Consider the following 11,131-nt stretch of genomic DNA (forward strand, 5'->3'; position numbering starts at 1 on the left):
AGTCGCGGATTCTAGCTCGAATATTTGTTTAGGATTCGGAACCGTCCACGGACGCAGAGTGAAGATTTTCCACTGCTGCTCCACCCCATCCCCACGTCTCGCCAAGACACTCAAGCTTCACCACTTGAACTCTTCGGAAGTTACCGAGAGAGCAAGATCCCGCCCTACCGACGGGTACACAAGGTGAGGAAAGTTCAGCAGAACACGGATCATCGGGGGACCCCCTCCGTTAGTCGGTGTCTGGGCGCAGTTGGTAAGTTGGATCTGGCAATCTTGCAGATTTTGCTGATCCCGCTACACCACACTTGGAGCCCGACGAGCTGATCTTGTTGTTTCTGGAAGCAACCGTGTTGTTCGTTCGGACGCGAAAGTTCTGTACAGATAATAGTGTGAGTTCTGAAGTCAGTATACGAGCACAGTCGATTCCATCTTCATCGTTATCATACCTGGTACGTTGCCTTCATGTATTCGACCTAATACGCGTCCAAATCGTCCCACGATTCGAATTCAAAACGCTCCAGGCGCGGGGCTACCACTTCGAGCTGCATGTCATCATGTTCGGCGTCCTGAACGCTCCTGGGACGATCCAATTGCTCTGACCGCCCCTGCTTGGACTTCGACGTCCCGCTGCTTGTGGTGCTCGATACCTCTTCAGAAGAATCCACCCATTCCTCATCACTGGAGACGGCCGATGCACTGTACTCCGAGACACTACTCCCCATACTGCTGCTGTGCTGCCGGAGGGGCGTTCTCACTAGCGCCTTGACGCGCAGGTCGCGGGGCATTTTTACGCTCTGCTCGAAATGAGTGGTGTTTGAGGGGTATACAGTACAGTATACACTACACCTCCGGACGGATATCGCGAGAGCCAGTCGAAAAATTTGATCCGGTATAACCCAAACCCAGTTTGGCGCAGTACTCACTCTCTTTTATAAATCCGTGATTACCTTCCAGCAACCTTGACGCAACTTCTCATTTAGAAGCGTCTTCTCTTCCATTTCTAATTGCATTTGAAACGGAAATCTGAGACCACGAAAGGTCGAAGCAGCCAAGAAGCTGAAGTGGCGGCGATGGCGTCCCACATGAAGAACAGCGCAGCGCAGCTTCCTGCCATGCTTTCGCAGCTTTCTTCCGTGCACAGCGATGCTGGAGACCAGCAAGAGCAACGCCACAAGCTATTTGCCATGTGCCAGCGCCAGGAGCTCACTGACGTCGTGTTGCTGCTGCAGCCCGAGCCGCTGCAGTCTCAAGACGAGGCAATGAGTGACGTCCAGGAGGTGGCTGCACACCGAGTCATTCTAGCCACTGCCAGTCCCTTTTTCCACGCTCTATTCACCAGCGGTATGAAGGAATCTCACGAGATTTCGCCCCGCGTTCCTCTGCCTGGCGTGCCCTTTGCAGCCTTTCAGGAAATACTACGATACGTTTATATGGGCGAGTTGAGGGTCTCCGGAGACACGATCCTGTCTGTGCTTCATGCCGCCAATCGGCTGGAGCTGGAGGAAGTAGTGGAGATCTGCTGCAAGCAGTTGATGCTGGAGATCAACGTGAACAACTGCGTGGAGATTTACATGAGCTGTGAGCAGCTCCAGATGCGAGCGGCGTGCAGACTACTAGCGCAAGCGGCACGAGCCATGATCGACACGTACTTCTGCGATGTGTATCGGAGCGAGAGCTTCAAGAACTTGTCGCTACACGCCGTGATGAAGATCCTGCGGCCGAAGGAGAGAAACAACAGCACAGCGGTGAAGAGCTGGATGATGCGTCATCCCATAGCGAAACAAAGACAATTGTCGGAAGTGCTACAGCTACCGACCAATACAGAGGACGAGACAGCACCGAAGCGACGGAATAGTGGCAACGCTATGGTCAACAGCAAGGAGAGACGGCCGTCGGTGTCGACTGATGATGCGATGGACGTGTACACTGCCAATGTCTTATCGCGGGAGATTGAAGAGAACGCCAAGCGTCAGTTGACCCCGACTGTGTTCGTCATTGGAGGGTTCAACAGCCCTGGAGCGCTCAATTCCGTCGAGTATCTGGACTTCCATCGTCGTGAATGGCACCCAGCAGCGTCCATGGCCACAAGACGCTCGTACGGTGGCGTCGCAGTCTCGAGTGACCACAAGATATTCGTCATGGGAGGTACTAGCAGCAGCTCCCATCATCATAAAACTATGGAGGTGTATGACCCTGAGGCCAACACTTGGACGTCGATGCCTGCGATGAAGAATGCACGCAGCTACCTTGGAGCAACAATGGTGGGGGATTTTATCTACGCCGTTGGCGGATTTAACGGCCAGACACATCTGTCGTCTGTGGAGCGGTTCGATATCCAGACGCAGCACTGGGAGAGTATGCCTTCTCTCTCAACAGGGCGCAGCGGACTGGCCGTCGCTGCTCTGAACGGACTAGTGTACGCTATTGGCGGGTATGACGGTAGAAAACACTTAAAGAGCGTGGAAGTGTTCGATCCGCAGACCAACGAATGGTCCACGATCGCGAGCATGCGCTATGCTCGCAATGGTCCAGCGGCGGTTGTGCAGGAACGCTGCAATAGTATTCTGGTCTATGGAGGGGAATCGCGTCATGGGTCGAGAATGAACACAAGCGACCGACTGGACTTGGATAGCGGCGTATGGAGTGACGCCGACGCGTTTGCCGACTGTCGTAGTGGCCATGTGGCGTCTAGTTTTCTCAACGAGTCGTTCGTCTTCTGCTTGGGGGGTTCCAACAAGAAAGACGAGTACCTGGATGCTGTGCATCGCTTTGACAACTTGTCCAAGCAGTGGACGCTCCACTCGCAGATGCGAGCGCAGCGTTGCGGACTGAGTGTTGCAGTTGTCAAGACCTCGCGTTATGCCGAGTGCTTTGCAGTACAGAAGCAACGAGAGCAGCAACTGGACAGCACGTCGTCGTCTTTGTGGCGGAAGAGCTGTGAGGGAAACACCTTCGCACAGGGAGCGTAACGAGAAGATGACGAAGAGAGCCACTTATTTTATATATTAATACGTGTACTTTTACAACTTGAAAGCAGGAAAAGAGCGTCAAAGTCTTAGCTTCAATGAGGTTTTATTACTTGTTGCGTATCGTCGTCATCCTCCATACAAAAACGAGAGCCTCATTGCATCCTTTTAGACGGAACCACCGTAAGCGGATAGCAGCGCGTCTCCGTGGAATTGGCGCCAGCCAGCCACCAGGTCTTCGTACTCCTTCGGGTGGTTGCGGTTGAACGCAACGGGGTCCTGATAGGTGAATAATGAACATAAAAATAACGTTAAATACATGGCCTGACATAATAAAAACGCCACCACGGGTTTTACCTCAGCAAAGCACACGAAAATGGTGTGGAGAGCCGCAATGATCACGTGGGCCAAGATTAAGGCCATGCTCAGTCCAACCATGAAGCCAATTAGAGCCATCGTGCCGTAGACGCCCATGCGGGAGCCCAAAGCAGTGAACCACTCGACAGGCGAGAAGCGGACCATCAGCATTCCAACGCAACAGGTGACGATCCCCACTCCCAAAGCCCCAAAGGAGAGAGCGCTCGACGTCAAATCATCGTTAATCACCGCTGTCCATCCGCGATTATTAAATAAATCCATCACAGCCTTGCCACTCGTACGGAACGGATAGCCATACACACCGACGTAGACATACGCCCAGTGGTTTATGTACTCCACGATGTTCGCCAAGCAGCCCAAGATACATTTCGCCATACAGGCCAGACAGGCGAGTCCCCCATTGTTCTCTTCACTGGCACGACGCTTCGCCATGTCTGCCATCGTCCTCAGAGCCTGGAGAACTGCCACAATTAACGAGCCGAAGCAAATGGAGCCGAAACTCGTCGTCACGGAGCGGTAGAGCGCTCCGACCGTCGCCTTCTGAGCGTTAGGCTGGTACCACCACGTGGCTACGACGCCTGCTGTCGTGCAGGTCAGGATATTCTGCAGCACTTGTTGGCCCCAGTATACGCTCACCAGCATGTAGAACAGAGCCGCATAAGCTGGTAGACCGACACAGAGCCCGCCATGGCTACGTCCGCGACTGGCGAGATCGATCTCCCGGTCACAATCCGGATCGGCCTCAACGAAAACCTTGTGCATGCCTAAGCTTGCGACGCCCCACAGAAGCATCCAGACAAGTTGCTGCAGCACAAGCACAAACGCCACGACGAACACAGCCGAATGTTGCTGTAAGGCTGCACACGCTGCCTTTAAATTGGCTGATGCAAAGCCGATACGGTTCTGGACTGCGTAGATGTACCACACGTTGATAGCGGCCATGACCAGGAAGAACAGCGCTGCCCACACGTTGACCGAGAAGGTGGAGACGGCGAAGGCCAGCACCATGCCTACATTGAGCCATAGGGCGACCCTAATCATGGAGGACGCGTAGGACATGAGCAGCTTAATCCAGGCTAGAGATAGCACAGTGCCGACCACGCAGAGTATACCAATCATCGTCCACGCTACGGAGTGTCCTTGAGGGATACGACCATCACTCCTGTTCCTACCCATGTCTTCTTTTAAGGCTGGTACTCCTTTCCAGAAGGCCAAAATGCCTAAAACGAGGACGTTGGAGAGGAACATGACGGCAAAGAAAGCGTCATTGCACTTGGCGGCAGGAGATTCGAGACGCAGACTGTTGACGGCGCTGGAGGGCGGCGACCGTCGATCTTTGCCGCCGCTCGGGCTCATGAGCATCGGATCGCTCTCGCTCACAGGCGTGTACATGGCTTCAGAGTCCGAGTCGGAGTCGGAAGTGACAGCGGGGGCAGAGGCGGCGTACGTCTTGGCGAATGTTTGAGTGAGTACACTCACGAACTTGGCGAGTTTTTTCGATTGGCGGAAGCTTTTTTCTGTGAAGAATCTTCAGATGGTGTTGGAGAACTTGGTGTGGTGTACATGGAATTAACAAACGCAATCCGATTGGCTATTTATCGACTGACTCATCAGCTGAAGAGGATGGCGGATGCGGCTGTAGTGGCTAGTGATGCGGCGGCCGAAAGGCCTCTGGGGCCGACGAAAGGTGCGTCGGAGGGTCTTGACAGTGTATCGACATAGCTGCGAAACTTTTTAGCTGCTTTTTGCTGTGAAGACTGAGATATTCTTTCGTGTGTGTTGTAGTAACCCTGCAGTTCGTGGCAGTGGGCAGTGCGCCGCTCATGAAGCGCACCAAGTTCACTGTCATCGGGCACGACCAGCTCAGTGTCGTCTATAAGTTTCTAAGAAAGCAGCTTCGCCTTAAAGACAGCGAGTCATTGGTAGTACTGCAGAATCATTGACCTATTTTTTTATCTTCTCTCATTGATGTTTGCAGTTTGTGTATTGCAACAGCTCGTTCGCGCCTTCTCCGGATCAGAGACTGAGCTCATTGTTCGAGGTGCTAGAAGCTAGCGTTACAACTAATTAACTCCGACCTTCTAGCTGACTAATATTGTGCTGGACGATAGAGTTTTCAAGTGGGCGACGTCCTGGTGCTCAACTACAGTCTCACGCAAGCGTGGGGGTAGCGATTAATATTAAAGTTAAAAAAGAAATGTGAAGCAAAGTGCGGAGCAGCTATGTCAATACACTAGACTGACCCAACCAGAGCTTCGACCTCTGCACGTGACGCTTCGTGACGTTGTTGCAGCAGTCGCAGCTCGGCGCTAAGCTCGTCGTCTCGAGTCATCATCCAGTACAACATTGGGGTTCTTTGGCTTGGACATCTGACTGCGTTGAGCTCTGGCCTTGACTGTAGGAAGCTCCCCTTCTGCAGAGTCCGATCTCTGGGACAGTCGAGGTTTCGGAACGCGTTTAGCGAACGCCAGTCCCTTTTCCCGACTCGACCTGGGCTTAGCGTTGGCTAGCTGCTCTTTAGTCGCATCTACTGGTTTCTTTGACTGCGTGTTTTTGTTAATGGTCCGTAGATTCTGGGAGAATGCTTTGATACGATCATTCTTCGCGCGCTTCTCCACCAATTCGTCAGTGTTCAGGTCGGGCTGAAGCTTTCCCAGTTCGTAGTACCCGTCTGGTTTCTCTTTCTTGTATTGCGCTAGCTTACAAGGTTCGTACTGCACGGTACGAGCCTTGCGACTGAAGGCAAGTTGGTCTTGCTCTGTGACAACTCGACTTTCGTTGATTTCTCGTGGAGATCGACATTCTTTTGGAGAGTTTTGCGCTAAGGAGCTCTGTCGATTACGGTCAGGTAAACTAATACTCAGAGCTTGGCGTGAAGGCTGGGCATCCGTGTAATCATCCCGAACGCGACCTGGCACTCCGGTTGGCTCGTAGGATTCGTAGTCTGCTACCCCGCGAGTACTTTTGGATTGACACTTATTTGCTTTCCCCCTTGGAGACACTACTGCGGACTCTTGAGGGGGATTCCTTACGGGGGAACGCTGAGTTTGAGCTGGGGGTGAAGGACTAACAGCAGCTCGACCTAGATCAGTCGTACGAACTTGTATCTTCGCTGGCTGGCGCAGCATGGTCTGACCGTCGTACGGGCTGTTGTTGTTTTCAACCGGACGCTGCTGCGAGGATTTTTGCTGTTGTTGTGGAGGTCTGCGCTTGGGGGGGCCGACTCGAATCTCCTCACTCCCGTCTGCTTTCTTGAGATGCCCTTGTGCTGTGACGGTAGCATTTTTCCCCTGGAATCGGTCCAGGAAGCTCATATCTCTGTGTTGAGAAGAAGAGTCAGCGATGAATGAAAAGCACGCACAAATAGCGCACTATTTCAGCACTAAACCCCCATTCCATTGAAAAATACTGAGAAGCAAAATTACAGACTGCTTTGGCAAGGCTTTAAAAAATGAGAGCTTGAAAGCGCGACCTACAAGTACGTTTTTCTGGATAAAATCCGAATAAATGATATTTGCCTGCAACTTTGCCGCATCGTATTAAATATGATGCGGCAAAGTTGCGAGCAAAGCTTATGTTGCTTCAAAGATTTTTTTTTCCATTGAAAATAAGCTGGGTTTATAATCGGTGCCTCTCCTGCTGCTCTGATCTCTGCATATGAGACTCGACAATACAGCACTCATTAACCTTCCGTCGCGAACTCCATGCCCCCCAACGGCGCGAACCAAAAGGTTTTGTCGCCGAAGAACTTGCCTCTGAACCCTCCGTCGATGTGGTTATCGTGGATTCAACAGAACACCCCCACACGCCGCGTCTTGCTACTAGGAACTGTCCTTTACGCTTGCGTCATGCTTATATGGTCGGCTTACAGTATTCAGAGTACAGTATTCACATCACGACTTGATGGCTCGTCAATCGACGACGAACTGCAAGTTCCCTCGTCGATATTTCAGAACAAGGATCGTCTGATCAAAGACCTCCCACCTGGAGGTACGAGGCCACGGCGTTTAAAGTGTATTGCATGGAGATCCACACGTGGATGCTCGCCCAATGGGCCGAGACAACCGGAGAAAGACCAAAACTGCACGCAGATTATCTCTAAAGGAGAGAGCGGGTATTGCGAGGTGGAAGATGTGAGTTCGGGTGAGAACTTTCGAGTCATGCAAAAATATTGCAACAGTTTGATACATGCAGTACCGTTCCGCTGTGAAGACGCACAGAAATTCGTGTATTTTCGCGTGGAAGCTGAAAATGCCGCGCAAGAAGCGCTCAAGCCCAGTTTTAAATTGCCAAATGTGATTCAGAGCCAGGAAACCGCACGTGATGGTATTGTAATGGTGGTGTGTTAAAAACTCCATGCTAGTGCGTACGCTACCATTCGAGTGCTGCGTAGTGTGCTGCATTGTCATTTGCCTGTTGAGATTTGGTATCGTCCAGACGAGATGAACAATATTACAATTTTAGAACCATTAAGACGTTTGGCTAGATTAGAAGACAACATCACGTTCCAAGAGATCACAGATCCGCGGGCTAAACGGTTCGTGGCCAAAATCCACGCGATCTACTACAGTTCTTTCGACCGCGTGCTGTTTCTTGATTCCGACAACGTTCCCGTGCGCGATTCGAGCTTCTTGTTTACGTCTCCAGAGTTCGTAAAGTCTGGCGCAATATTCTGGCCGGATTTCTGGCATCCAGACTCGACCATCTTTGGATTAAATGAGAATTCTCTTCTGTGGGAGCTGATGGATATGCCGTTTGTCGACATGTTCGAACAGGAAAGTGGCCAGTTAGTGGTGGACCGAAGGAGCTCCATTGGCGCTCGTGCGCTTTTACGCGCTTCATCGGCCGAGCTTTTTCTCGTCGCTGAGACTTTTGTGGGGGGATAAGGATCTCTTCCGCCTCGCGTGGCTGAAACTAGAGATCCCCTTCACAATGATCCAGACGCCTCCTGCTATGGCTGGCATCATCTACGGTTTCTTGCTGCGCTCCGATTTTTGTGGCTTGACGATGGTGCAACATGATGCCGATGGAGGAATTCTCTTTATGCATCGGAATCAACACAAACTTACGGGTAAAAGTACAGAAAAGGCAGTCGACACAAGTAGAATTGAAGATGATCCTGAGGAGAATTATGCAGACCCAGCGATATGGACACATATCTTACGCTTCCGATTGGAAGCTAGTCGGAGGAACTACGCGATTCAGATGCTCCGACTTGATTTGGACTTTGAGGCCAACAAAAAGTGCTTTGGGCGGCGAGATGTGTATCGAAGCCCTAACTTTTACGTCCAAGAGATCACTACTTTTAGCTTTTCTGGGCTAGAAACTCTACTGCGGCGGTTTGCATTGGAGTCAACTCGATTCTCCTCAGGAATATGAGCCACGATAGCATAAAATGGGACAAATACGTGCAATACGTGCAGTTGCTTTATTTTCTCTCCAATGCTAAATTAGGACTGTATTAATAGACAGTACTGTACATCCGGACTCTGCTCGCTGCACTTTTAATTTGGCAGTCCCGTTTGCGTGTACTAGTACACTTTTAAGCTGCAGCTTCCTTTATCGCGGCTGCGCTGTCTCAAAGTGAAGACGATGTCCCTACATCATCACAATTGCTTCGAGTGTCCCAATTTGCGCCAGAATTCGTTTGCCGTACGGTAATCACAAAAGTACTGACATCAAAAATTGTACACGTACGAGTGCATACCCAACGGGAGGGGCCATTGTTTTTCAAAGATGCATATGTTCTACTGCATCCGAAATTTTAGAGCACATGAAGAGCAACAGACATAAGCTCAGCATTGACGACAAGGACCGAGTTTTACCGCCAAGGCCGTTAAAATATCTATTCTATGAGTTTGGCAGTGTTTAAAAAATCTTTTATTTTTGTAAAAAAAACGGGGTACAGTCCAGTGTGCCCCAGGTTACATAAAAAGAGTGTTGCCTTCCCCTACACCTTTCTAAATACAAACTCTAAGCTTAATAATGTGCATAGATGTTCCAGCGAGCTCCCGGTCTGAAGGGGCTAATATGTAGTCAATAGGCTAACGGACTATAGTTTGAACTCTCCATGGCATTGTTGTGCCATGTCAGAAAAGGGGAGAAGACAATTTGCTGGCACCCCATTCTGTTTTTTGCTGGCGACCTATTTTGGTTTTCACCAAAAACCAAAACAGGCCAACTTAATTTTGTTGGCGCCCTTTACACAGTTACAATTTGTGTATATCGAACCTTTAGGAATGTGACGCGGTCACACAGCACCTTGCACAGAGGAAGTGCTTAAGGGTATTAACTACCCGAGTGAACGTTAGTCCACGTGTTCCCGGCCTCAAAGGGAACGGTTTACTACTTATATGTAAGACTGATGTATTTATAAGTAAGGTTAGCTTGGGTTCCATACAAACTAAAGGTTACCTTTAGTGGAGCTAAGAAGTCATGCCCTTACTGGACCTGGTACCGTGTACCAGGTGTCCACAAGAGTGACGGGTCAATGTGACATATAGGCTGCATAATTGACCACTATGGAGCACGCCAAAGCGAATAATGCTACGTAGTGCGGAAATGAACAGGACAGCTAGCCGGGCTCACTGGACAGAAACGAATACACCTGCATCCCTCATTTTCCAAAATCAACACTTTCCATACAAAACCTGATATAAAAAGTTGGTGTGTCACCTCTACAAGTAACGCAAGCTTTTGATGCGATCGAAAGCATTCTGTGCACAATACAAAATCCAAATGAACCAAGAAGCCTCAAATCACAGCCGGTGGAGCAATCACTTGACACACTCACTTTTGCGTCAAAGTAGGGTGTACATGATGCACGTTAGGGTGTGCATGTGCCAAAAACCGGAAGGAAGCACTAAAGTTCAATAAGCTTTGTTGTTTCTTGCCTACATGTGATCAATCCAAAGCAAGGCTAATCATTCATGGGTTGAATATAAGCAGGCTAAAGACAGTGATAGCACTACGATCTTGTGCCAAATCTCTTGCGAGAAGCTGGTGTTCCGGGTGTAGACGAAGTGCCAGGCATGTCTACTTTATGACCGGACTCGGATTGGCTTCGCGTCTTCCACAGGAACTTGCGTGCCATTCACCCATTTCTTGTGCCAGATATCCCAGCAAGTCATGGTCATCCCCCGCACGTTTCGTCGAGCACGCATACAGAGGAAGATTGGTCCCACGTCGTTACAGTCGCCACATAAGTGTGTAGTCGTAGGCTATCGCTTGGTGTCGTGGCGGAGCGTAAAGCAGACCTTACAAGCTATCTGGCGGCGCTTTGCCTGCTTGTCTGCATCGCACCACTCGTTCACCTGTCGTGCTGCATGCTTTGACCGTTGATTGGGGCCAAATAAAAATACCTTCGCAGCTTGGTGTGGCAGAAGGAATTTGGTCCCCGAAGGTGTTGCCTTCGTACATGTCAGTGCTAATCGAAGTGCGCGCTGTAGGGCGTATCGTTGCAATCGTAACTGGTCATGTACATCGACGCCTCCCATGTAGGCGTGATAGTTTTTTCACCACCCTCGGCCACGGGACCTCCACCTTCTCAGCTCTATCCCGGCGCCCTACTCTGTCAATTTTAGTGCTTCCTCCAGCACAAAAGAATTATACTGGTCTTGAATCCACCTGCTAATAGCTTTCATATTGGGCACAAGTTTTGAGCGTGCAATCTTGAAAGAACCACGCGGAATTGTCGCCGGTCGACTCTTCTTCTTTCCAATGACTTCCTTGCCATACCCCACCTCAATTGCGTCATAATGGTTCCCCGATCCACCATCACTGTCGGA

At 50.5% G+C, this 11,131-nt stretch overlaps 5 protein-coding genes across 5 annotated transcripts; 3 read left to right on the forward strand and 2 right to left on the reverse strand.

Moving 5' to 3' along the window:
• Positions 1-1,045: 1,045 nt before the first annotated feature.
• Positions 1,046-3,009, forward strand: PITG_10648 (uncharacterized protein; the record flags this gene model as incomplete). The annotated part of the gene is made up of 1 exon (XM_002901456.1): positions 1,046-3,009. One exon carries the CDS (start codon positions 1,071-1,073, stop codon positions 2,967-2,969), a length of 1,899 nt encoding a protein of 632 aa, XP_002901502.1.
• Positions 3,010-3,053: 44 nt separating this feature from the next.
• On the reverse strand, positions 3,054-4,835 carry PITG_10649 (uncharacterized protein; the record flags this gene model as incomplete). Its single annotated transcript, XM_002901457.1, has 2 exons — positions 3,054-3,245; positions 3,324-4,835. The coding sequence occupies 2 exons, from the start codon at positions 4,734-4,736 to the stop codon at positions 3,135-3,137; spliced, it is 1,524 nt and encodes a 507-aa protein (XP_002901503.1).
• A 132-nt stretch (positions 4,836-4,967) lies between these two features.
• PITG_10650 (uncharacterized protein) lies at positions 4,968-5,515 on the forward strand (the record flags this gene model as incomplete). Its single annotated transcript, XM_002901458.1, has 4 exons — positions 4,968-5,031; positions 5,130-5,266; positions 5,323-5,385; positions 5,456-5,515. 4 exons carry the CDS (start codon positions 4,968-4,970, stop codon positions 5,513-5,515), a joined length of 324 nt encoding a protein of 107 aa, XP_002901504.1.
• Positions 5,516-5,518: 3 nt separating this feature from the next.
• Positions 5,519-6,658, reverse strand: PITG_10651 (uncharacterized protein; the record flags this gene model as incomplete). The annotated part of the gene is made up of 2 exons (XM_002901459.1): positions 5,519-6,165; positions 6,442-6,658. 2 exons carry the CDS (start codon positions 6,656-6,658, stop codon positions 5,654-5,656), a joined length of 729 nt encoding a protein of 242 aa, XP_002901505.1.
• A 1,020-nt stretch (positions 6,659-7,678) lies between these two features.
• PITG_10652 (uncharacterized protein) lies at positions 7,679-8,723 on the forward strand (the record flags this gene model as incomplete). The annotated part of the gene is made up of 3 exons (XM_002901460.1): positions 7,679-7,686; positions 7,738-8,130; positions 8,195-8,723. 3 exons carry the CDS (start codon positions 7,679-7,681, stop codon positions 8,721-8,723), a joined length of 930 nt encoding a protein of 309 aa, XP_002901506.1.
• Positions 8,724-11,131: the final 2,408 nt, after the last annotated feature.

Source organism: Phytophthora infestans, genomic scaffold, assembly GCF_000142945.1.
Source record: "Phytophthora infestans T30-4 supercont1.20 genomic scaffold, whole genome shotgun sequence".
NCBI lineage: Eukaryota > Oomycota > Peronosporomycetes > Peronosporales > Peronosporaceae > Phytophthora > Phytophthora infestans.